Source organism: Centropristis striata, chromosome 13, assembly GCF_030273125.1.
Source record: "Centropristis striata isolate RG_2023a ecotype Rhode Island chromosome 13, C.striata_1.0, whole genome shotgun sequence".
NCBI classification, from domain to species: domain Eukaryota; kingdom Metazoa; phylum Chordata; class Actinopteri; order Perciformes; family Serranidae; genus Centropristis; species Centropristis striata.
Genome location: NC_081529.1, coordinates 32556048 through 32583432, shown reverse-complemented (window position 1 = coordinate 32583432; position 27385 = coordinate 32556048). Strand labels below are relative to the sequence as shown.

Genomic DNA, 27385 nt, shown 5'->3' with positions numbered 1-27385 from the left:
CCCAATTGGGGTCCCGACCCCAAGGTTGAGAATAGCTGGTCTAAAGCATGATGCATAACCACTTTCTGAGTGATGCGATACTTTAAAAAATAGGGAAGAGTATAGGGAACCAATAGCAATGCTTTAATTTGTCACATGACCTCCAGGAGGCCATATTGAAACCCTATTTTGCAGACTTTTACAAAGGAAACAGCTAAAGCATGGGTCTCAAACTCGCGGCCCGCGGGCCAATTGCGGCCCTCGTGACGATATTTTGTGGCCCCCACCTTGATATGAAAGTTTAATGTGAGTTTTATATGAATGCCACTTTACCGTGTTGTGTGTGGAAGGTCCCTTTGATTACTTTTTTTGGTAATTTGGTGTCTATTTTTGGTAATTGTGTGTCTTTTTTTTAATGATTTTGTGTCTTTTTTGGTAATTCGGTGTATTTTTTGGTCATTTTGTGTCTTTTTGGGTAATTCTGTGTATTTTTTGGTCATTTTGTGTCTTTTTTTGGGTCATTTTGTGTCTTTTTTAAATAATTGTGTGTCTTTTTTGGTAATTCTGTGTTTTTTTAAGTAATTTAGTGGGTTTTTTTTGGCATTTTGTGTCTTCTTAAAGTAATTTAGCGTTTTTTTTGTGTCATTTTGTGTCTTTTTTGGGGTCATTTTGTGTCTTTTTTGGTCATTTTGTATCTTTTTTTTTGTAAATTTGTGTCTTTTTTGGTCATTTTGTATCTTCAAAAAGATACAAGGTAACCCGAGTGAGTTTTTATATTCTATATCTTTGCAAAAAATTCATTTCATCATTTAGTATTCCAGGTTTTCCTCAATCAACTTGTTTTTGATCATCATACATCCTAATTATTTGTTTTCATTTCTTACTTTTTGAATAAAAACTCTTTTTGTATCACTACGCTTCTAATGCACAACATGGGTCAAAAATTTCGTTATGGGGTATTGTGTGTATAATTTTAAGGAAAAATTAATTCAATCCATTTTGGAATAAGGCTGTAACATAACAAAATGTGGAAAAAGTGAAAAACATGTTAAATATATTAAATATATGCGTGTTTGGCCCCTCTTACTGCTAAACTGCTTACTGCTAACTATTTGAAACAAATTACTATTAGGTCACTTAATATCAATCAAATTTGGATGAACGAATCATTTTTTAACCTTGTGTGTAAAATTGATGTTATAATACAAAAAATATTTTTCTTCATAAAGTATGAAATAAATTAGTAAGTAAAATTATAAGTAAATAAAATTAACTTGACTTGACGAAGATATATATATATATATATATATACCTTTCATATTTTATGAGGAAAAATAGTTGATCGGTCCATATATATATATATATATACACATACATATGCCTCACAGCTTGTGAATTTCCCCGTCAGGGATCAATAAAATATTATCTTAGTCAAGTCAAGTTAATTTTATTTACAGGTGTATCTCAGTGAATTAGAATATCATAGAAAAGTTTATTTATGTCAGTAATTCAATTTAAAAAGTGGAAATAACACAATATATAGATCCATTACACACAGAATGAAACATTTGGAAAAAATTTTAAACAAAGTGGAATTACTCAAGATAAGTAGAAGTTCCTTAAAATCGTACGGTACTAAGTATGGTACTTGATTACACATACTTAGTTACTTTACACCATTGGTTTAGTTTATACCAGTATAACTAACTGCTCTGCTGACTGCTGACCTCCTGCACTTAGTTTACAGGGATGGGACGTGAGAAATGATACTGTGGCGTCCTCTAGTGTTCGTGGGACAGCATGTGCAGAGAAAAATGTGGAGGTGTGTCATGCAACTAACCGAACAATGAATAATGTTAAAATAAGGAATGGAATACATGTTTTTGAGTGATGCAACACTTTAAAACAGAGGGAAGAGTATAGGGAACCAATAGCAATGCTTTAATCTGTCACATGACCTCCAGGAGGCCATATTGAAACCCTGTTTTGCAGACTTTTCCAAAGGAAACAGCTTTGCCATTTTGCGGCACAAAAAAATCACTCAAAGCGTCATTTCCTGGCCCTTTTCCATCTGGAACATCATTTTTTTCCTACTGATGGTGAGTAAACCTTCATTTTTGATAGTTTCATACACTTAGACTGTTGAAGACATTCATTTTAATGGGTCGTTGGTTCAATGGTACAATGTTGCCTACAGGCAACATTCAGACAAGAAACCGGTTTAAAAAGTTTCTTGAAAAAGTTGAAGCTACTGAATCTTTTACAAAGGTTTATTAAATAAATTATGTTAAAATTAATTTTAAAAACTTTCTTTTTCACTTGTGCACCGTTATGGTACAATGTTGCCTACAGGCAACAAACCCCAAAAACTTAAAAAAAAAAAAAAGTATTATACAATTTCTTCAGATTATGTTTATTTAGTCTATTTTTAAGACAAAAACCATACGCATCATAATGCGTACCATATACCATAGAGCAGGGGTGACAAACTCTGGCCCGCGGGACAAATTTGGCCCCCAGTGTAATTTTATTTGGCCCGCGAGGCAATACCAAATTATTATATTATTATTGTAAATTAATAACATTGATGTGTTTTTTATTTTAAATTTGATTTTGCATGTCTGCACTATTTAGTTATATATTGTATGTTTATAAGCATTGCTGGTTCCATATTTAATGTTAAAGCAAAACATGTTTGGTATATATTAAAAGGTTTATTTGTTCAATGTTGGCCCGCAATTTTATTCAAGTTTTAAATTTTGGCCCATTGTGTATTTGAGTTTGACACCCCTGCCATAGAGGGTTAAGGGATAAAACATATCGTTAGCCTCATAGCATAATTGCCCAAGTCATTTTTTGGCCAAATTGTGATATCTGCCTAACTTTACTCTCCTACCACTGCTGCATCTTTCTGCCTTATTGCCTATGTTCTCCCTATCAGAACACTTGTTAGAGTCCAAAATCACTTTCTGCCTTAGTCATCTCTGTGACTTAGGCATGTTAGCTGCTACATACAAACCAAACTACATTATTTATATGTAAGAGAAAAATTGCCTTAGTCAGGGCATATTCTGCCTAAGTCACTTTTATCTGTTATGAAATCGATGTGTTTAATTTTTTATGCAAACTTGTTCACACTTCTATTTGAACTTACTGTTACAATATCAATTAAGAATACCAATGGGCTTACTAAAAATTGTGTATTTTCTTGTTTCCCGAAAACGTTCAAATATGACTTAGGCAAATATGCTATGAGGCTAACGATATAATGAAAAAGAAATCACCATTTACATTTTTTCTTCTTATGAAAAAATCCTTTTTTTTTTTTACTTTTTTTTTTTTTTTAAACTTAGAAATGGGTCAATTTGACCCGCAACATAACAGGAGGGTTAATTAGTATTGTTTAAAGCAGGGGTCTCAAACTCAAATTACCTGGGGGCCGCTGGAGGCAGTATCAAAATGACACAAAATTACTAAAATAAAAACACAAAATGACAGAAAAAGCTAAATTACTTACAAAAAGACACAAAAATAATAAAAAGAAGACACAAAATGACCAAAAAAAGACACAAAATTACAAAAAAGGCACCAAAATGACTGAAAAAAAAATCTAAATTACTTTAAAAACAAAGACATAAAATGACAAAAAAGACACAACATTACTTAGACACAAAATTATTTAAAAAAAAAGACACAAAATTAACCAAAAAAGACACAACATTATTTTAAAAAAGACACAAAATTAACCAAAAAAGACACAACATTATTTTAAAAAAGACATAAAATTACCAAAAAAGGTAATTAAAGGGACCTTCCACACACAACACGGTAAAGTGCCATTCATATAAAACTCACATTAAACTTTCATATCAAGGTGGGGGCCACAAAATATCGTCACAAGGGCCGCAATTGGCCCGCGGGCCGCGAGTTTGAGACCCATGGTTTAAAGTAATAAATAAATAAAAACACATTACGCACCGCCACCTTTTACTTTCACCGGATGTGACGTCACTGCGGCCTCTTTCCTGCGTTGCCGGGAGCGTGGGTCGGTCGGTCGGTAGCTGCTGCTGCTGCCTGTCAACATCACTCAGAAAGACACCTGTCTCCGGGATCTTTAGTTTTGTTTTTAACTGTTTGTCTGTGACAGAGCCGTACCTGTCCTCCACCATGCCCATGTACCAGGTAAAGCCCGTCAGCGGGAGCCACATAAAGACTGATATACCCACCTGCATGTACAAACTACCAAATATCCACGCGCAGCAAGGGAACAGCTGCACCTCTGAGCACGCGCTCCAGGTAAATGTTAACTGGTTTCATTTCGACAAGGTTGATTATTTTCAACTTGTTTAGCCTTATTTTGCTTCCGGTTTTCCCCCCGCAGTTCGTTTAGTTTCTCACTAAACTACTAGCTTCTCGGTGCGTTAGCATTAGCTGCCTTTAGCCATGTTAGCCTGTCAGGAAAATCAGTTCAGGCTGATGCAACAATTACTACACGTCTCCACTGTCCATCTACGTGTAAATGATGTTGAACTCTACGTCTTTACCCCTCGTTGTAATTTCTGACTGTCTCATTATTAATAATTATCATCAAAGTGGACACTTGGTCCAGCTGTGCAGTGGTGGAATGTGGCTTTTAGCTAGCTACATTTACAGACAGACAGACAGATAGACAGATAGACAGACAGATAGACAGATAGATAGATAGATAGATAGATTGATTGATTGATTGATTGATTGATTGATTACTTTATTCATCCCCGAAGGGAAATTGGGTTGTCACAGCAGTCCAGTTCAAGCACAATAAAATACAATAGAATAAAATACTGAGGTAGCATAAATAAAAACAAAAATAGAAAAAAACACAGAACAGAACAAGAACAAGGACACTTAAGAAGTTAAGAAAAGAACATCATCAGTTGGTAGGATGGTTGGCAAGATGATGGTAATAATTAAACTGGTGATATGATGGCAACAATGCTATAGTGACTAGACGGTATATAATAATAATACTAGTACAGTATATAATATATATATATAATATAATATAATATGTAATAGTAGATAATAAACAATATAAAAGTAAAATGAAAAAATATAAATAGAGTAATTACAAGTAAAGTAATATAATATATAATAATAATAGTAATAATAATAAATAAGGCCGGTATAATAATAATAGTAGTATATTACAGTATATAGTAATAATAGTAATAATGGCAGCAACAGTATATATAATAATAATAATAGTAATAATATTAATAACATAGCAAAGTGTCGTGCATTACATTACAGGTACATTTAAAAAAATATATATTGATAACATTGCGTGTATAAAATCTTAATTTGTAAGGTAACTAGTTATTAAAGGTAGCAGACAATATTCATCTGAAATTAAGTGGAGCAGGAGTATAAACTGGCATGAAATGGAAATCCTTAAATACCTTTTAAAGTGTATTTAAATAGGAACAAAGCTTGAGTACAGGTACATCTAAAAAAATTACAATATCATGAAAAAGTTCAATATTGTTGTTTTGTCAATTATTTCATAAAGTGAAACTTGTATAATATATTGTTTCATTACGTGAAGTGTGAAATATTTCAAGCCTGTATTTCTTGTCATTTTGATGATTCTGGCTTAGAGATAATGAAAACAAGTTATTCAGAAATCTCAGACATCTCACAACTTCAGTGCAAAAGTAAAAAACAAATCACAGCTTGCATTATTCACTTTAGCTCTTTGGCTTTTGAGAGTTTGGATACAAAAATCCCAATAAATCTCAACTGTTTTCATATCTCTGACAAACTACCACAGAAATGGCTAAAATTGAAGCAGCTGAATAAAGAAACAAGAGTCCAGATTTATACATGAAGGAAAGAAGGATACACAAAGTCTAAACAAAAAACAAAACAAAAGACCTGATAATTATAGTAAAAATGTGTTCTAATAAGGGACCCTTTATATAATAATCACGTTTATTTTGTTGCAAAATACAACAATGAAACTATGATCGTTTGATCTTGCTTCCATTTTGGCCTGTAGTGTATATATATATAAGGTATATGGGTCAATGACATGATCTAACCCAGTGTCAGTTGGTGTAACCAGTATTTTTTCCCCATAAAAATCTGATTATACACAGGAAAAAAATGGAACTAAAATGAGAAAAAATACAATCCACGTTTACATTTCAACACTATGTTTTATAACAAAGTTTACATAATTTGTCAAAACTTTAGGAAAAAAATGGTTGTATTTAGAATATGTTCTGCTCAATATTGACGAAATGTGTAAATGTAGAAATACTAAAAATAAAACAATAAAAAATTTCATTTGATGTTTTTTAAAATGAAGTAATTATATGTAGAAGTCCACTTAAATACAATGTAGGTGAATGAAGTATTTAATATTTATCCTTTTTTTGTGGTTACACCATTTGACATCTTGCCAACCCTTACTTGTCACTGACCCTTATGTTAAATATGTTCTCAATGCTGCCTTTATTATCTGCACAAGGACAGTTAAATGTCGTAACACTAGCTTACACCCAGCTTGTATAAGGATTGTGCTCAAATTGTTAAAGCTGTGAATGCTCACACTGTCAAGATCCCATTTGTGGCTTTGGCCAAACTGAGCAATTCTCTTCTTTCCCCTCAGAATGGTGAGTTGGACCCAGCAGTCAAAGCTCTGGAGGCCAGACAGGATGAAATCATGAGGAAACTGTATGAGCTGAAAGCAGCAGTGGATGGCCTGGCCAAGACCGTGACCACCCCAGACGCCGACCTGGACCTGACAGTCAGCAGCAGCCTCTCCTCCCAGAGCCCCAGCTCCTCCACCTTCACAGGTGCTGCAGACCTGGACACACTACTGGGCAAGGTGAGGAACTGGGAATGATACCAGTGAGCTCTGCATACCATATGTGTTTATTTTTGATGCCAGAATTGATCCTACACGGCAAGGCAAGTTTATTTGTATAGCACAATTCAACACAAGGTATTGAATTTTAAAATAAGCCTCAAATTTTCTGGAAATTCTGGAAAAAATCTGGGAAAAAAAGTGTCAATTCTTCTGCTAAATAATAGATTTTTCAGCCTCTGTCGCAGATAGAAATGAAATTCAAAAAGTATTTGAGAGCTCATACAAATACTACAAAACGACGTATCCGCTTTCCAGGCTTCAATGGGTTAAAACAGCAAGACACAATTGAAAACAGTCAATTAAAACAGGGAAATAGAAATAAAAATACAAATAAGATAAAATAAGATGCAGCAGGATTAGAAAATAGATAAAATAATAAAAAGCACAAGTCAAACATTGCGTAGTTAAAAAGTAAGGGCAGTATAGTAGAGCAGATAAGTGTTAAAGTTAAGAGTACGCTGCAGTAAATAATAGTGTTTTTAGTCCTGATTTAAAGGAGCTGAGCGTTTGGGCAGAGCTCAGATCTACAGGTAGTTTGTTCCACAGGTGAGGAGCATAATAACTGAAAGCTGCCTCACCCCGCTTAGTTCTTGTTTTTGGGACACGCAACAAGCCAGTTCCAGATGACCTAAGGGGTCTGGATGCTTCGTAGAGAGGGAGCAGATCAAGATACACATGTAGTAAACAGGTTTGGTATGGGTGCTTGAAATCCTTGAAAATGCTTGAATTTTAAAGTTGAATTTCAAGGTTTGAAAAGTGCTTTGATTTTGGATAAAGTGCTTGTAAATGCTTGAAATTCTTACTGTATTTCTCTTGCAATCTTCCGCATTTTCAATGGAAAAAACTGTATAAACTGAACAGCCTATAGCCTATAATCTGAAATGAAGACCGCTCCGCCTGCGTCTTCTTGTTTCTGAGATGTTTCTTGTTGCTCTACCCTGTATCTTCTTACTGAAGGGAGTTTTTCTAATTTCTAGTGGGTGTTAAGGCTCCTGAAGTAGCCTATTTGTGGGTCTTTGTGTAGCGGCTTAGCTCTCTCTCTCTCTCGTGCGTTGTGTCATTTACGGTTGAAACGAGGACATTTGATCGGCATCCAGCCATTTATTCTGATACAGGAACAGTATAGTTAGGTCCATCCCTCTCACACACAAATAACCCTCTGAAAAATATAAAATTAAAAGACACTGTCAACTTTCTACTAAAATAAAGTGAAATTAAATTAATTAATATTAAAAAAAAAGACGGAGCTCATAACCCGTAACCTTACCATGAAGCCACAAGGTCCGAATGCAGCTGCCCCCCGGGATGCACGACACTAAACCCCAGGGGTGCTGCGTTCAATACCCATGGTTATTCAGAGATGGCAAGTGGAATCACATTACTAATGAACTGATTAACTATGTTACATTTCCTCCTAGTTTGGGTCGTGTTTAGTTCCACCTGCTGCCGGTTGATGATTTTTGTGAGCTTCCTTTTGCTCCTAGCCCCTAGATTCCCACACCAGTATGTTTTATAGAGATAAGCAAACTACTTTTAGTTGTTAAAAGTAATGTAACAGGCCATTTACAACCGTTGAAAGGTGCTGGAAAAGCTTGAAAATGGACCTGGAAAGTCCTTGGAAAGTGTTTGAATTTGACCACTGAAAAAGTGTTGGAACCCTGAGTTAAAGCACGTCTCTGCTTCTTGCAACTGACACATGTTGACTGCGTTTTCTCTGTGGCAGCAGTCTAGATATGTTTTCCTGATTACACCCAACCATCATTACTGTCATTACATGTTATAAATACCATGCTATCCTGCACAACCTGCTCCTATTGGAATTTGTCTGGAAGCACGTAGAGGGTGTGGACTGATTACAGCCTGCTTGTGCAAGCAGAATGAGCTTAGTGAGAGTAGACAAACACTGTGATGCTTGATCTGTTTTTGATGCCGCTCCTGTTTACCTTCATTATCTTGTTTGTGTCACAAGGACCTGGGCGCTCTCCGTGACATCGTCATAAACGCCAACCCGGCCCAGCCCCCCCTCAGCCTGCTGGTGCTCCACAGCGTGCTGTGTCAGCGCTACAGGGTTCTCTCCACCGTCCATGTCCACTCCTCCGTCACCGACGTGCCGCCACAGCTCCTGTCCTGCCTCGGCCCACGCCACGCAGACAGCTACGCCCGCCAGAAGTTCCAGCTGGGCTTCACCCTCATATGGAAAGATGGTAAGGCAGCAGGGTTGTCACGATACGAGACTAAAATGTTCAACTCGTATCGAAAATATTCGATTCTCGATACCGTTTTCGATACCACAAGGATAAAAACAAAGACCCCAAAATTTCACAGAAATATTTTTATTAACAAGAAAAATGCAACATGTAAAAATTAACAGAACCACAGGTTAAATATTTATAATCATGAGAAACAAGTGCATGTTATGGAATTGGCCTCAATAATAAAAAACAGTTGTGCAAAAAGAAACTGCAACCATGATAACAAGCTTCAGGTCTGAGGTAGTGCAAAAAATAAATAAATACAGTAAACAATAACAATTAGAACAATATTTTGAGGTTGTATGCTGTGCACAGGGGGGTATCGAGACTTTTGAAAATGAGTATTGTATCCGGGTACAACGTTTTTTTTTTTAGGGTTGTCAAAAGTATCGATACTCAAAAAAGTATCGATACTTTTGACAACCCTATAAGGCACAGTGCAGGCTTCCTATGTGTGCTGCAAAACCATGAAATTTAGAAACTAGTTATTGTTTTTTTTAAATATCGTGAATCATATCACAATTGCAGCTTAAGTTAAAAAAAAAAACCCACTTAGCCTGTTACTATACAAGACTAAATATAATGATAACATATAAAACTAGAAGATCTAAGGACTAGGGTTGTCACGTTACTAAAATTTTCAACTCGTATCGAAAATATTCGATACTCGATAACATTTTCGATACCACCAGGATAAAAAAAAAGACCCCAAAATTTCACAGACATATTTTTATTTACAAGAAAAATGCAACATGTAAAAATCAACAGAACCACAGGTTAAATATTTATAATAAAAAGCAGTCGTGCAAAAAGAAGCTCCAACTATGGTAACAAGCTTCAGGTCTGAGGTAGTGCAATAAAATAAATAAATGCAATAAACAACAATTAGAACAATATTTTGAGGTTGTATGCTGTGCACAATATTAGGCAAGCTTGATAAAAAAAAAAAGGTATTGATACTTTTGAAAATTAGTATAGTATCCGGATACGTTTTAGTATCGATACTTTTGACAACCCTATAAGTCACAGTGCAGGGTTCCTATTTGTGCTGCAAAACCTTGAAATTTAGAAACTATTTCTTTTTTTCCCCTTTTTTTTTTCTTACAATATCGTGAATCGTATCACAATTGCAGCTTAAGTTAAATAAAAAACATACTTTGCCTTTTACTATATAAGACTAAATATAATGATATCATATAAAATTAGAAGATCTAAGGGATAGGGTTGGCAGGATACTAAAATTTTCAACTCGATACCGATACTCAGGAAAATATTCGATACTCGATACCATTTTCGACACCACAAGGATAAAAACAAAGACCCCAAAATTTCACAGAAATATTTTTATTCACAAGAAAAATTCAACATGTAAAAATGAACAGAACCACAGGTTAAATATTTATAATAAAAAACAGTTGTGCAAAAAGAAACTGCAACTATGATAACAAGCTTCGGGTCTGAGGTAGTGCAAAAAATAAATAAATACAATAACCAATAACAATTACAACAATATTTTAAGGTTGTATGCTGTGCACAGGGCGGTATCGATACTTTTGAAAATGAGTATTGTATCCGGATACAACGTTTTAGTGTCGATACTTTTTTGATTATCGATACTTTTGACAACCCTATAAGGCACCGTGCAGGGTTCCTATGTGTGCTGCAAAACCTTGAAATTTAGAAACTATTTCTTTTCCTTTTTTTTTTTTTCCTTACAATATCGTGAGTCATATCACAATTGCAGCTTAAGTTAAAAAACACACTATTTCTATATATATATTAACTTTCCATTGTCATTTTTTACTTTTACTTTTTTCTTTTTTTTATTATATTTATCTTTTTATCTTATTTTATCTAACTTTATTCTTTATCTAATTTATTTCTAACCTGCCTCCAGTGTTTCCTCACTGCTCCATGTTGAGATGGCGCTTCCTCAGTTCCTCAGTTTGTGCTTTGTTTTTAATAGGATGGGCGGAGGGTGTTTGTTTCTATGTTTCGTTATCTTTTTTTAATTATTATTTTCTCCTTTTTTTTTTTATGTAAAGCGCTTTGTGTTGCATCTCTCTTGTATGAAACTTGTCACTTTAATCTCGTAAACTTTTTTCTCAAAATATTACCCCCCTCCCCCTCCCTATGTTTAAAAAAAAAAAAAAATTATACATTCTGGCTGTATGTAATATCCTCCAATATTCTCTAGGGTTGAAATTTGGAATTTGCAAGTATTTCAATGAGTGCCCTATTAAGGGTTAAGGGCTTCAACTAACGATTATTTTCATTATCGATGAATCTGTCGATTATTTAAACGATTAATCGATTAGTTGTTTGGTCAATAAAATGTTGAAAAATAAAAAAAGTGCTCTACAAATAAAGTCTGATTGATTGATTGATCCTTTGCTCCATCCACAGTCCCCAAACTGCAGATGAAGTTCAGCGTCCAGAACATGTGTCCCATCGAGGGTGAAGCCAGCGTGGCGCGCTTCCTCTTCAAGCTGCTGTCCCCCTACCCCAGCGACGCTGCTGTGGCCACGCTGGTGGACAGCTGGGTGGACACGGCGTTCTTCCAGCTGGCAGAAGGCAGCGCCAAGGAGCGCTCAGCCGTCCTACGGGCCCTCAACGCCTCTCTGGGCCGCAGCCCCTGGCTGGCCGGGCCGGACTTCTCCCTGGCCGACATCGCCTGCTACTGCTGCGTGCTGCAGAGCGGCTCCGCCTCTTCGACTCCCGCTAACGTCCAGCGCTGGATCAAGTCCTGCGAGAACCTGGGCCACTTCAACCCTGCCAGGCTGTTTCTGCAATGACCGGGGCAGAGGGGTCTCCAATCTGAGAATCAAAGTGAGAGAAGGGCATTAGAATAATAAAATATCCCAGCCGTGTCTGGAAACACCCTCTAATGCTTCCCCCCTTACTGTAATATATCAATATAACTGACACACTAGAAGCAATATGGCCGAGCGTTAAAGAGTATTTGTCTCCGCCATGCTGCTTTTGTAAAAACAAAGAGATTCTAAGGTTATTTTTGCAAGGGAGGAAGCATGAGAGGAGAGTAAAGACGAGGGCTCGGTGATAGATTTAATCAGAGGTACTGACAGAAGTAACACTGTACACCTTCCACCCACTTTGTGCCTAACATGATCCTGTTCTAACTGTATGGTAATGTGTGGTGATGGGTATTACTCTGGGTTTTCAACAGTAGTACTTTGCACCATTTGTTTTTTTTTCTGGAATCATTAAAACTTCCACTTTGGATCAAACTTTGAACTGGGGCCTAAGGTTGTTTTATTACACTGCTTGAACAAACGGCAATTACTGAAAGTGTCCAACAGGTGGCAGGATTGTCATTTATACATAGAAGGTAATGTTATTCATTAACCCTCTGGAGTCTCCAAAATCGCCAAAGCATGACTTCTTCACCACATCCAGACTAGAAAACAAAGCAGCGTGGAGCCCTACTGTAAATTTACCTCTAAAGTTCTGGCTGTAAACTCCATGAGGCCAGTTTCAGTTTGATGATGATATACCAAGTAAAACTGGAGACAAGCTCAAATAGATTTAGTATCAAATGATAGAACTGGATGGAACCCTCTTATATGTTAGATTTGCAACCTTTGTTCACATTTGCAACATTTAAAATTCTTTATTGAGCATGATAGTGTTTTGAAAGTAAAAAAAAGATTCAAAATCACATTTTATGTTGGACTAAAGGACTAAAAAAGAAACAAAATGACCAAAAAAAGACACAAAATGACTAAAAAAGACACAAAACGACCAAAAAAAAGACACAAAATGACCAAAAAGACAAAAAATGACTAAAAAAAGAAACAAAATGACCAAAAAAAAGACACAAAATGACAAATTATTACGCTAAACACACAAGACACAAATAAAATAGTCACACTAGAATAAAAACCAGAGTTGGATGACAGGATCACATTTATGTTGGTTTTTCTTTCTTTTTGGTTCAAAATATCGATCCAGTAAGTCAGAATAAAAAATAAATTATTATTAGGTCATATTGGTGAGGTTGTGCTGAAAAAAAAAATATTCCAACATGGCATTTAAACACTTTTTAAGTGGTGTATGCAGGCAGGATGAAAAGGATTCAATAATGGACAAAACAGCCCAAAACTCCATAGAGTTAACTTCATTCACCTGCTGATCCGATCACACAGAGCTGCACCGTGTCCCATAATACAAGACATGAAACACTTCACAGGTGGTTCTTTATGAATATCAGAAGAAATCACATCTTTGGAAAACTTCTCCTTCACCTGGCTCCCATTGGATAACTGCTGTCAACAAGCGAGTTAACACAGGTAAGTCATAATACCAGAATTTTAACCCTTTATGCAACACTTGTATAAAAAAAACCCTACTTGTTACTTAATTTGATACGATGACTAAAGTAGAAACGTCTACATGCATAGGATGTTTTTTTTAATGACCAACCTGTTGATTTTGGTTGATTTTCTTCCCTGTTGATTTTAGATGTTTTAACCCTTTATCGGGCAAAGAACTATATTTGGTAACATCAGTGATTATATCAGTGGATGTCAAAACTGGGTCCCCATGTCTCTGTTTTTTCATAGAACCACATGGATTTCTTCCAGCAAAGATCAGGCTACGTCACAGACGGTGACACCATGACATCTGACCAATCAGTATGATAATATATTTAGAGAAAAAAGTTGCAAATTTAAGGGATTTAAAGTGGGAAAAAAGCAACTTTTTTCTCCCAGATTCACCACTTTAAATCTCATAAATCTGCGCATTTTTTTCTCGTAGATTTGCCACTTTAATCTTGTGTACTTTTTTCTCAAAATATTATTTTCATATGTTTTTTTTTTTACACATTCTGGCAGTATGTAATATCCTCCAATATTCTCTAGGACTGAAATTTGGAATTTGCAAGTATTTAAATGAGTAACTTATTAAGGGTTAAATTGGTAAATACTACTTCATAACATTGCTCCTTGAATTGATACTTTCATATTCGTGCTGCACCAAGGATTGTGCATCAGAATAGCCAGAAAAGCATCCTGCAAAATGTGACCAGATGCAGTGGGTCATCCTGGTATTTTTTTTTTGCATACTACATTTGAAATACTATGTACTGGGACGTACTAAATATGTTCCTGTCATTCTAAATAGTATGGTAGTTTAGGTGTTGGAGCACATCCAGTGTTTCTGTCCTCAGACCATCAGAAAATATCCTGATGAGATCAGTGCTCCTCCAAGCAAAAACAAATGTGACACTGAGCTCTTACATTTGGAAATCTGTGCTATAAATATTACTTTTCTAATTGATTTAAATCATGGGTCTCAAACTCGCGGGCCAATTGCGGCCCTCATGACGATATTTTGTGGCCCTCACCTTGATATGAAAGTTTAATGTGAGTTTTATATGAATGGCACTTTACCGTGTTATGTGTGGAAGGTTCCTTTAACTACTTTTTTGGTAATTTGGTGTCTTTTTTTCATTCATCATTTTTTGTGTCTTTTTTGGTAATTCTGTGTATTTTTGGTCATTTTGTGTCTTTTTTTAAGGTAATTTAGTGTTTTTTCAGTCAATTTGTGTCTTTTTTGGGTCATTTTGTGTCTTTTTTGGTAATATTGTGTATTTTTCTTTGTCATTTTGTGTCTTTTTAAAGTAATTTAGTGTTTTTTCAGTCATTTTGTGTCTATTTTTGGTCATTTTTTGTCTTTCTTTTAAGTAATTTAGTTTGTTTTCTGTCATTTTGTGTCTTTTTTTGGTCATTTTGATACTGCCTCCAGCGGCCCCCAGGTAATTTGAGTTTGAGACCCCTGATTTAAATCATGGGACCTCCAAACCTAAGAGGACATTTTTTTTTACAACTAGTCACATATTGCATGATGTATCCCAAAGTCATAAAAAGGCACTAAAGGGAATCTAAAAATGTCTGTTCTAGTCTAATGTCCCCAGTGTGTACGCTTTTCTATTATATTGGCCAATTTATTATGTATGATTACAACTGAAAGAGCTCTTTGTATTTAAGAGCATTTTATTCCTGGCTGAAAGCCTTTATACATACCATGTTGTTTGCATAGAAATGATGGTGTGTATGGATTTTGCTTGATGATTGCTTACTTGACCATGAAGGCTTGAGCACAGCGATTCCCCTACACTGCCCCAAAACGTTGTACAGGTACATCTAAAAAAATTAGAATATTGTGAAAAAGTTCAATATTTTTTTGTCAATTATTTCAGAAAGTGAAACTCATACAATATATAGATTAATTACACATAGAGTGAAATATTTCAAGCCTTTTTTCAAGCATTTTTTGTGTTTTCATTATCTCTAAGCCAGAATCATCAAAATTACAAGAAAAAACTAACAAATTTACCTTCAAAAAATTCAAATGTACAAAAAAAAATCACAAATGTAAGAGAAAAAAATACAAAATTTATGAGAAAAAAAAATGAAGAGAAAAAATACAAATTTATGATTAAAAAAAAATCTAAAAATTATGCGAAAAATACAAATTTACGAGAGAAAAAAAATCTCAAATTTACGAGAGAAAAAAAATCTCAAATTTACAAGAAAAAAAATTGACAAATTTAAGAGAAAAAATCTCAAATTTTTGAGAAAAAACCCCACAAAATTACAACAAAAACAGGCTTGAAATATTTCACTCTATGTGTAATGAATCTATTTCATGTATGTCTTTCACTTTCTGAAATGATTGACAAAAACTTTTCCATTATATTCTAATTCATTTTTTGATTTACCTGTATTCCTCAATCAAGTTTATTGCAAGTAAAAGAACAGTGTATGGGAATTCTCACAAATCTGCAGTTCTCTAGATCTTTATCGGATTTTCCATTCTTTTTGGCAAACCTGTTTAGCGTTTAGTGCCATTTTAATCTAAAACTCCAACTGTTTGAACTGCTTACACGTCTGTATTGTTGCATTTCTGCAGCAGTCCTTCAGCTACACACATCCACCATGTCCTTTCTCTGCAGCCAGTTGTTCAAGCTGCTTTCTCTCCTTATCAGCTGACGTGTTGTTGAATAGAATCCCAATAACCCGTCTCTCAAAGCAGAAAAGGGCAGTTTCACAGAGGTCCACTACTTTGAATTTTTCCTTTTTTTTTCTTTTTTAGATCTCTCTCTAAATCTCTCCGGCTTTTGCAAGTCAAAGCAAGACAGATAACTGGAATATATACATATAGATTTATACATGCAATGATGTTGAAAAAGCAAATCTCGGGGCGCTTCGTACTCTCTCGGGATTGGCATATTCAGAAGTGTCATGTTTTTTGACAGCTCGGGTCCACACAAGGACTGTGTACGAACGTGTGTGTGTACGAGTGTGTGTACGAGTGTGTGTTTGTGTGCTCTGACAGCCTCCTGTTGGTCTCCAGGCGGCTGTCTGACGAGTAGAAAAGCTTTAACTGACATCTGGGCGCGTGGCAAGAAATACACTTGGGACTCTGCAGCGCTGGAATTTTTGCCTTTTGTGTGCTCGTGTCTTCCTCACACTGCTATGAAACAGTAATCGGTATTTGCTGATGCACTTAAGGCTGCATGCAAATGAGGCAGGCGATCCTAAGCCGTCACTAATCCAATTACTTTTGTTTTCCAGCCGTTTTTTAATTTAAAAAAGGCACAGACAAACAGGGGCCCTTTCCTTGTCTCTTTATATATTATATAAAACATACAGACAGGAGATGCATTCTCATTGAGCACCTGTAGAAAAAACAAACTGCAGACAAACTAGCTGAACCGAAAGACAAAATCACTTCAGTTTGAACCCTGTGGCTACTTCAAATCACAACGATAGCACAGATAGAAAGATGTCAGTATGTTCAGTCCTTGAATGTCATTGTCTTTGATTGTCAATTAGATCATTTTTTTTTTTTTCTTTTTTAAATCAGGCCATTCAGGAGTGCTAGATATATGCTAGACCTATCAAAGCAGATAAGAGCAGGATATTAGAAAACACATCTGGGCTAAATTGTCTGACATTTGGATATTACTCTGGGTTCCGTCATGATTTTTTTTTTAGCACATTATGGTTTTGATTCTGCATCAATTAAAAGGCTGTGAGAACGAGAGAAACCAGTGATGTGTGTTCACTCGGTGACCAAAGTACACACGTTGCTGTTGTATCTCAAAAGCTGAATTCGCTCAAAGTAGTCGTCGGTCAGAAAGTTTCTCTGCGAGGTGACCAGGTTGCCCTTCTGACTGAAGAGGCGCTGGACCGGGGCGGTGGAGGGCAGCGTGGTGTTGTATTTGAGGAAAAGCTGCTTCACTCTGGGGAAGTCCTGAAGGCACTCGAGGCTCTTCCCTGTTCCTTCCACGTACTTGCGGATCTCGTCCACCACGCCCCGTTGCTGGATCTGAACGGTGGGCTTCGGGGACCCGTAGCTGAAGAAGTCGTCTTCGGACTCGATGGTCGACAGATTCCTGCTGGTGTTGGCCTCCACGATGGTGCACGGGTCGATCTGGGACGCTTCTGTAGCCAGCAGCGAGCACATCTCCTCCCGGTCGGAGGCGGCCATCCACCACAAACGAAACTGAGGCGTCGTCGCCGTGGCGATCTTCGCCTCCGTGCTTGCGAAAAGCTCCTGGAACCGCACGTCGATGGCTACCACGATGGCGTTGATGACGTCGCCGAAGTAAGTCGCCGCGTCTTTCTGCTCGTTTAGTTTGTTCTTCAGGCTGAGCACGGTGGGCACCACCAGGCCCAGGTAGCATTTCTGCTCCGCTTGGAAAAGTTCAAGTGCAAAAGCGAGCGGGTGAAACACGGTGACGTACTCCTTGAGGAAGGCCATCTCCTCCGGCTGCATGCGCGGGACCTCCAAGCGCGCGCACAGCTCCGTCAGCTCGCGCTCGCTGAGGGAGACGATCTTCTGCACGGCGCAGTACTCCACGTTCCAGCGTATGACTGCGGGCACGACGAGCGCCATCTTCCCGATCTCCTCTGCGGCGTCCATGCCGACCTGCAGGTGGTGGCATTTGCTCCAAAGGGCGTAAACCTTCGCCATGGTGCTGTAGTGCAGCTGGCACATGGGCCCCTGCGACACCGCCTGCCAAAAGTCCTCCGTCACGATCTGCTCCAGCATGTGCGACGCGCAGCGCTGCACGGTGGGCAGGAACAGGAGCATGTCCTGCTCCGGCTCGCCCTCCAGGACGGCGCTCACGTTCTCATAGAACCCTATGTCATCGTCACTTTCCTGGCCGTCCACCGCGAACTCTTTGAACACGCTGATGAACGGGCTGCCGTTGTCGGTGACCGTGGTCTGAACTTTGCTTTCGATATTGTACGCCACGTGGATGTCGTGTATCCGCCCGGCGATGGTGTCGTGCGTGATTCTGCCCTGCAGCCTGGCGAACCCCAGAGCGGCAGACTTCCTCTCCAGAGACTGCGTGTCGATCCAGTGACACGTCATCCCGAAGAAGCTCCTGCTGTTGGCGGTCCAGATGTCCGCCGTGGTGCACACGTACTGGATGTTGGTGAGTTTCGCCATCAGCTCTTCCCGCATCCTGGAGAAACCCTGGTCCACCTTTGTAAACAAGGTCACCCTGTCCATGGACTTTAACCCATCAGTTAAGCCAGAAACCAGCTTCTTGAAGCCAGGCTGCTCTAGCACGTAAAATGACTGGCAATCCTCTACAATGAAGTTGAAAATCAGCTGATCGATCTTTGTTTGGGTCATACATTTGGAGATGATTTCAGCTTTAAGTTTTTTGAGTTGGCAGTGCCTACTTTCGTCACCATTGTGCTCTTCCTTTCTCCTCCCTCTCTTGACATCAGGCCTGGCTTCACAGCCCAAGTGTGTTCTCTGCAAGACAAAACGCCAACAACAGCTCATGTTAGTTGTACAAGGTGTGCCATTTGTATGTGCAGAGTTTCATTTAGTTTTTAAACTTCATATGCAATGAAAAAAAAACGAAAAAACACTTGTAAAATGATTGGTTTTGCAGCAAAGTTTAGCATAAAAAGCCTCCAGCGCCACGTCGGTAATCAACATGCAGCTACAATGTAACGTTATTAATCACGAGGGCAGCTATTCATTCATTTACTGTTTCAAACATTAACCTGACGGCCGCTGCACGTCATTACAGGGACATTACTTTGTGCAACTTACGTCTAAATGCTTCTTTAGGTTTGATGTTGAGGTTTTCGACGTGGAGAGCAGATTGACCCTCGGCAGACATAGATTACACTGGACGATGATATTTTTTCCTTGATCTGCCTTGTACGTGAAATGGTGGCGATAACGCCAAGTATGCATGGCCGATTTGGTCTCGCCGCTGCTTTCATGGTGGTCAACATCCATTCCGGACGTTATCTCTGCTGTTATCGACATCTTAAAATATAATAAAAGTATCGTAATCCGATTTAGTAATCGTGATTACACGTAAAGTAACGATGGCGGCAGAGAAATCCTCATGAAAAGGGGCAGGCCTTTGTTCAGATGTGGCCCGGAGAACGGGCAAAGGAGTGGGCGCTGACGTCACTGTTTACTTTAGCACACGCGCATTGAATGTCAGCGAGTTCCATTGAGAGAATTAGCAACGGCGGAGCATTGCGCATGCGTATTAAAACGCGCTGTCAGCCACACATGACGTCACGGTCCTCTCCTTGTGATTTCTCTCCCTTACATTCACATGGCTGTACTTTTACCAGCGTTTCCTTCTGCTCCAGTCCTGCTGCCGGTTGGCGCCTCCCTCAGGGCTGCGGAAGTAGAAAAAGTTACAACGTTTTCAATTGATTCAGAGCATCAAAACCATTCAGTAATTTTAAAGTAACTTTCTATTTTTTTATTATTACTATTTTCTCATATATGGTTATCTTCATTCATTTATTTCTTAATTCCGGTTTATTCTCAATTTGTTTTGTTTTTGTATATTTTGACTATATCATTTTGGCGTTTATATTTATTTTGACAGCTGATATAATTATGCATCCAAGGAAAATTTGCTGAAAATAATTTTGGAAAAAAAAATCAGTAATTTATCATTCAAAATAACAAAAAAATATCAAATTACCATTACTTTTTAATCTTTTTCTATTAATATTTTAAATAGACTTAGACTGCACTTTATTGATCCCTTTGGGATGACTCCCGCAAGGAAACTGAAGCTCCAGTAGCATACAAATACAAATGCAATTAAAATAAACAATCAAGAGTAAACAAAACAATACACTTTTGAAAAAAGATCAGATAAATAAATGTAGAGAACTGTATGGAGGATGGATATAGATAAATTAATATAGAGGAATATATGTGGATAAATGACCGAATAAGAAGAAGACTTAAATTAGCAGTTAAATAAAATATTGCAAGGTTGCAAGAAAAGGAAGAAGATGAGTGTCCAGCTTATTATTGTACAATGAGTGACTCTCTCCTCCTCCCTCCAAGTGAGGAGTTGTACAGCCTGGTGGCATGAGGGAGAAAGGAGTTCTTAAGTCTGTTTGTGCATAAAAAGCATAAAGCTGGTGGGTTAAATATTGCTCTTGGCAGGTTTATTATTATTATTGTTATAATTACAACAACAATCAATAACAGGATTATTCTTTTATCAAATGAGAGCATTTCAGCTGACAGCACACCTTCTCAAAAAAAGAAAAAGAAGGTTAATTTGCTTGGATACCTGAGGTTCACTCTGCAGAATGATGTAAGTGTTGAGTTTTACATTATAATGATGAAGTGTGAGGAAGCCACTTGACTTCATTGACAAAAACATTATTTCGCTTTGCAGAACACTGGACTTGCTGGTCAAGGCTGCCCTGACCAATTCATTAGTTTGTCACACAATAACACAAAAAAAAAATGAACCGTTGGAAGCAGCAATAAACCAGCGACTCCTGTGTTCTGCATATTAAAATGAATGTTTTTGTCAGTGAAGTCTGGTGGCTTTGAAGAGCCCACAGAAAACAGTTCCTCCACTTTAATAGGACTGTCTGACAGTGAGTTAAAGCTGTGGAAATATCGTAAATATAGCATACACATAAACTGATACTGATTTTTACAAATATTTTTATTTTAAGTTTTGCAGCTGCGTGCAGTACGTTGCTTAGCTTCTCCTGCCCAACTTCTCTTCGACTTCTCCAACTCAATGCCTGCAGTGCACTCACTGAGAATAGAGTTTAAAAAGACGTGTCCAGTATACTGCCATACAAAGCCTAGCTGCACTAACTACACAAAGGGTCAAACTGAGAAAAACTGCTCGAAAGTTGTTTAAAGTTTTTTAACCGGCCAGCCAAATGGGTTTTCGAATATAATAGAATATAATAGATTAGAATAGAATAGAATAGAATGGAATGGAATAGAATACAATAGAATAGAATAGAATACAATAGAATAGAATGGAATGGATTAGAATAGAATAGAATAGAATAGAATAGAATAGAATAGAATAGAATAGATTGGAATGGAATGGAATAGAATAGAATAGAATAGAATGGAATGGAATGGAATAGAATAGAATAGAATAGAATGGAATGTAATAGAATATAATAGAATGTAATGTAATAGAATAGAAAAGAATAGAATAGAATAGAATAGAATAGAATAGAATAGAATAGAATGGAATGGAATGGAATAGAATAGAATAGAATAGAATGGAATGTAATAGAATATAATAGAATGGAATGTAATAGAATAGAAAAGAATAGAATAGAATGGAATGGATTAGAATAGAATAGATTGGAATAGAATAGAATAGAATAGAATAGAATAGAATGGAATGGAATGGAATAGAATAGAATAGAATAGAATAGAATAGAATGGAATGGATTAGAATAGAATAGAATAGAATAGAATAGAATAGATTGGAATAGAATAGAATAGAATGGAATGGAATAGAATAGAATGGATTAGAATAGAATAGATTAGAATGGAATGGAATAGAATAGAATAGAATAGAATGGAATGTAATAGAATAGAATAGAATAGAATAGAATGGAATGTAATAGAATAGAATAGAATAGAATAGAATAGAATAGAATAGAATAGAATGGATTAGAATAGAATAGATTGGAATAGAATAGAATAGAATAGAATAGAATAGAATAGAATAGAATGGAATGGAATGGAATAGAATAGAATAGAATAGAATAGAATAGAATAGAATGGAATAGAATAGAATGCCTTTATTGTCACTATACGCATGTACAATGAGATTTTGAAAGCTGACTCCAAAAAGCAGTGGGACAAATAAATAAAATATATATAAAATATAAAAGTATACAAAATAAACATACATAGGCAAGTAAATGTAAAGAAAAATATATACAATATAATGTAAACATAGGCAAGAAAGGGAGGTGAGGTGCAAAGTCTTCAATTTGCCAAAAGCAGATATGATGCTATACAGCATGGGTCTCAAACTCGCGGCCCTCGTGATGATATTTAGTGGCCCCCACCTTGATATGAAAGTTTAATGTTAGTTTTATATGAATTACTTTTTTTTGGGTAATTTTGTGTCTTTTAAAAAATAATCATTTTGTGTCTTTTTTGGTAATTCTGTGTCTTTATTGGTCATTTTGTGTCTTTTTTAAGTAATTTACTGTTTTTTCAGTCATTTTGTGTCTTTTTTTAAAATAATTTTGTGTCTTTTTTTGGTCATTTTGATACTGCCTCCAGCGGCCCCCAGGTAATTTGAGTTTGAGACCCCTGTTGTACAGTGTTCATAAATATATTGCACGTTGAAGGACAAATTATTGCACATTGCCAGGTAATATTGTATATTAAAAAAGAAATATTGCCAAGTAAGACAGTACATATGGAAACCAGTGCATATGAGAGTTCAGGGTGGTTATTGCTTTTGAGAAGAAACTGTTTGATTTATAGATAGGTTAGTGATATGACACTTATTTCAACATGTATTGATGATGTCATTTTCATGCTAAAAAAATCATGATGATTTATTTGACCTTTGACCCCAAAAATGTGGTTACTGCACTCTGGTTTTGCTGTAAAAGGTTCTAATAATTTATCCTCACATGGTTTGGTTAATTGAAAGCTGTTCTTTCAATAAACCTTACACATTCACATTAATTAAACCAACACAAGAAATGGCCAAACCTTAATCAAAGATGAATTAACCAGCCTGTTGGCCAGATATCTGCAGAAACCAGGCTGGCAGTGCCATCAAGAGATGTTTCCTCTGAAGCCAGAGGCACCTTGCCAGGCTCAGCCCTCTAAAAGAGTGTTTCCCGGGCTATTCTGGAAAGCCTTCCATCTGGCTCAGAGATGCATTAAGCATGTCTTTAATCTGGTGCTCATGCGGGCATGAATAACGTTTTCCTTTTGCATGTTTAATAAACCAATTTGTTAGCTGTGTGATCAAATTCAGAAGCGGGGTGGGGAGAAGAGTTTGTGTGAGTGTGTCTGAGAGATGGAGATTTATTCACGTTTATTTCAAAATTTAAATACCATCATTATACAGAGACACATACTATTCACACCTTACTTGACACTTCTGAGCAACAAGTGTCTCTATCTATCTATCTATCTATCTATCTATCTATCTATCTATCTATCTATCTATCTATCTATCTATCTATCTATCTATCTATCTATCTATCTATCTAAAAACAAGATAAAAACACTAAATCTGAGGGGAATTCTCTTGCTGCATGGACAGATTTCTTGCATTAAGATTATTAAATCTAGAAATAAGCATGTTGAACACTTAAAATAAGAAATTAACTCTTAAAACAAGATAAATTATGTAACACTTCTAAATCTAAAGGTTTTTTTTTATCTTGGTAAGAAACAAATAGTTTGCAGGTCACTCTGCTCGGGCCAGTTCATCGCTGCTGGCAGCTTTAATTTATCTGGTTTTAAGAGTTAATTTCTTATTTTAAGCGTACAACATGCTTATTTCTAGATTTAATAATCTTAATTCAAGAAATCTTGTCAAGTGAAATTATCTGTCCATGCAGCAAGATCATTTCCCTCAGATTTACTGTTTTTATCTTGTTTTTAGACACACCTTTTTCTATCTATCTATCTATCTATCTATCTATCTATCTATCTATCTATCTATCTATCTATCTATCTATCTATCTATCTATATATATATATATATATATCTTATGAACATGAGTGATTTGCAGTATGCTTGTCTATAACATGCACTCACCAAGCATCTAATTGTTTTTTTTAATGGGGAATTGGTTGTTTGGCGTTAGGCCACCACAGAGAAAGACCTCGTGTCAAACCTCATTATTTCTCTCCCCCACCCTCATCCTCCTCCTCCTCATCATCCCCGTGACAGCTGACTTAGAGTTTGGTAATATTCATATCTTCTGAATTCAGTGGAGAGTGTCCAAATGTCTCAGCCAAGAGACAGAATGTTTGGCTAATTAATATTTTCCCAACGATGCCACGTGTTTTAATTTATTTTTAATTTTTTTTTTTATTTTTTTTACAGTAAATGGTAATATCACTGGGAGTTTTTCCTCTTTCTTTATTCAACAGCACCTCCATTGGTTAGATTTGGTGAGGGTGGGGTCTCACTTTAGAGCCATTGACGTAGTCCTCATTGGCCATGGGTTTTAACAGAGGCGCAGTCTGTGTAGGAACAGAGAAAAGTGTTTTCAGGCAAAGATAAAGGGGCAAAACAGAAGATTAAAGTGGTGAGGAGGTTTGAAGTGTTCTCAATTGGTACACGATGCTGCGGTCGTGCTGTCCTGCGCGCTTCAAACCTTTGTGGAGCCTCTGGAGTGGGCACAACTGGTGTCCTCTCTTATTTACAGCTGCAACCAGTTGGTTCTGAGCGTTTCGGTCACTATCCCTGCTTCTTTATTCAGGGATCCACTTTTTTTCTCTTCTCCCCCCGAGAGGCAGAGAGAGTGGACGCCCCTAAACCTTAGAGTATGACCAAAGCATCCGCGCCCTGACGCGCTCAGCTGAGCGCATGTTGGATCGGTGAGGCTGTGGACTAGTATGAAGCGCCATGGCGTGGTGTGACCGCGGGGTTCAAACGCTGCTGGCCACCGTGGGGGCTTTCGCTGCCTTCAGCCTGATGACCATCGCCATCGGCACGGACTACTGGCTCTATTCGCGGGCGTACATCTGCAACAGCACCAATGCCACCACAGACGAGACCCAGTCGCAGCCCAAAACCAAGAAGGGCGATCTCACCCACTCCGGGCTGTGGAGAATCTGCTGTATTGAAGGTAAGCCTGCTCCAAGTGTCCTTTTTGTCCTTATACGCACGGAGCCCTTTAACATATAGAGGGCTCTGTGTGATTATTTAACACAGATTGCACGGTTCTCTTTTCTTTTCGTGCAACAAGGCAAGGCAAGTTTATTTGTATAGCACAATTCAACACAAGGTGATTCAAAGTGCTTTACATAAACATTAAAAACAGCAAGACACAATTGAAAACAGTCAATTAAAACAGGAAATAAAAATACAAATAAGATAGAATAAGATACAGCAGGATAAGAAAAGAGATAAAATAATAAAAAGCACAACAAACGAGGAGGATTATTTTGTTTTAGTCAGTGCGCGTAAAAGGACGCACAACCTTTACGCACGCCAAATCTCTCAATCTGGAGACGGGAACGCAACAAGAAAATGATCAGAAAGGTGGAGAAACTTTCAGAGGTTATAGGTCAGAAGAAAATACGCGCACTTACATATTTTAACACCACTGAAGCGGCAGATTAATGAGCAACAAGCGACCGGTGTCCCTCTAAACGCTCCTTAACTCAAGCTGTGCCAACTGTTACATCGCATTGTTGAAGCATAAGCCCACACAATCAACACGGCTGTGTTATAGTCTGCAACAGAATGTGGTGCCAAGCCGGCGCGCCTGAGCCCATTCACTTATAAACCGGTCGCTGCCAGGAAATGTGCGCGCTGTTCGTCTACTTTCATTCATGTCTTCATTGTATCCGATGCTGTTGCTTGGCAACATCCCTGAAATTGCTATGGAAACATGCCCGGTGATTTAAAAATAGATGACTCTGAGTTCACGTCATGTCCAAGCAAAATAGAAAAAAAATGTTTTTGTGATAGAACTTGAGGTAAATACCGCCAATTTCCTCTTTTCAACCATCTGAAAAGTGTTTTTGAATCATTTTTTAAGCGTTTGGGGTTTGAATAGGAGGTGCGCTGACAGTGACGTCTCACTTCTGAGGCAGACAGACGCTCATTCATGGAGCAGTCTTTCTTCCGGCCACCCCTTGACTTCTCGCCTCAGTTATCAGCGAGTGAGTCGATGTGACCGGATGGATTTCTTTGTATCGTGACGCACAGAGTGATAGAAAGTGATTCTGCAAATAAATAAGAGCGAAAAAAACTCATTTCAGATATCTTTACAACGTGTTAAGAGACGTTTTGAAAGGAAAAGACAAAATGTTCATTTCAAATGGCATCATGTTTATACCTAAACACAAGTATACAGATTTTTTTCTTTGTTAAAGCATAGTGTGCACGTCAATGGAGTCCTTTATTTTGAAAGTCGACCTAAAAACATGATTAGATCTTTATTAAACTGCAGAATTAAGAAGATTTTGGCCATACCTGCAATCTGCTTTTAACCCTCTGTGGTCTGAGCCTATTTTGGCCGTTTTTGAATATTTTTGGTATCCATTTTTTCTTCACCATATGATCTGACAATTATTTCCTACTTTATCAACATGTTGAGCCCAAAAATCATGAATTCCGAGTTGAAAAATTATACTATATATATATGCTCAATGAACTGTTTTGGAACTTTAAAATTTAAACATAGGATACAAATATGAACATATAAAAAGGTAAAATTTAAATATAATAAAACTATATACAAAAAGTCCCATAAAAACATGTATATTTATTTCTTCCCTTGTTAGCTGCAACTCTTCAAAATAAACAACGTGCAAAATTACACAGAGAGCTACACTAACGCTCAAATATTTCTGTACTATCAAATTAAAACTATCATATCTTTGGTTCTACATGAGCTAGGAATGTCAAACAAAAATTGTGAGAAAGTTTCAAGTCTGTACTTTGGAGTGAAGTTGATAGCAGCGCTCCACGTGACCTCGTTTTTATGTTAAACGTCACGTGATCTGATCAGGACTGCACGATCATAGACCCCAGAGGGTTAATGTGGTTCTCGCTCAACTCAGGTTGGTATTTAATGCAGATAAATCAAATCTTATGATCTTTTCAAATAGTAAAGACTTGACATCCAATTTGCCAAAGATAACGACAGTACAAGGTGATGAAATTGAAGGGTCACGGCTTATAAATATTTAGGGTTCA

General features: G+C 37.1%; 3 protein-coding genes and 1 long non-coding RNA gene across 6 annotated transcripts in view; 2 read left to right on the top strand and 2 right to left on the bottom strand.

The window, feature by feature from the left end:
* The window catches only part of LOC131982946 (uncharacterized), a 596045-nt gene that overhangs the window by 427741 nt on the left and 140919 nt on the right, over positions 1 to 27385 (bottom strand). The gene's annotated exons all lie outside the window — the stretch shown is intronic.
* aimp2 (aminoacyl tRNA synthetase complex interacting multifunctional protein 2) lies at positions 3996 to 12402 on the top strand. 2 transcript variants are annotated; one of them, XM_059347524.1, is made up of 4 exons: positions 3996 to 4275; positions 6635 to 6853; positions 8865 to 9099; positions 11554 to 12402. In XM_059347524.1, the coding sequence occupies exons 1-4, from the start codon at positions 4147 to 4149 to the stop codon at positions 11940 to 11942; spliced, it is 972 nt and encodes a 323-aa protein (XP_059203507.1). In that variant the 5' UTR covers positions 3996 to 4146; the 3' UTR covers positions 11943 to 12402. The 2 variants fall into 2 exon arrangements, with proteins under 2 accessions (XP_059203507.1, XP_059203508.1); XM_059347525.1 differs by having other exon boundaries at positions 4001 to 4161.
* Positions 16787 to 19696, bottom strand: zgc:161969 (uncharacterized protein LOC569044 homolog). Of its 2 annotated transcripts, XM_059347510.1 has the most exons (3): positions 19258 to 19695; positions 18196 to 18951; positions 16787 to 18108 (listed from the first exon to the last, which is right to left on the bottom strand). In XM_059347510.1, exons 1-3 carry the CDS (start codon positions 19477 to 19479, stop codon positions 17239 to 17241), a joined length of 1848 nt encoding a protein of 615 aa, XP_059203493.1. In that variant the 5' UTR covers positions 19480 to 19695; the 3' UTR covers positions 16787 to 17238. The 2 variants fall into 2 exon arrangements, with proteins under 2 accessions (XP_059203493.1, XP_059203492.1); XM_059347509.1 differs by having other exon boundaries at positions 16787 to 18951; positions 19258 to 19696.
* Positions 24680 to 27385, top strand: part of cacng4b (calcium channel, voltage-dependent, gamma subunit 4b) — a 38120-nt gene continuing 35414 nt past the window's right edge. The window contains exon 1 of the mRNA XM_059347523.1: positions 24680 to 25304. Coding sequence (XP_059203506.1) covers positions 25082 to 25304 — 223 coding nt within the window. The 5' untranslated portion in view covers positions 24680 to 25081. The remainder of the gene's footprint in view (positions 25305 to 27385) is intronic.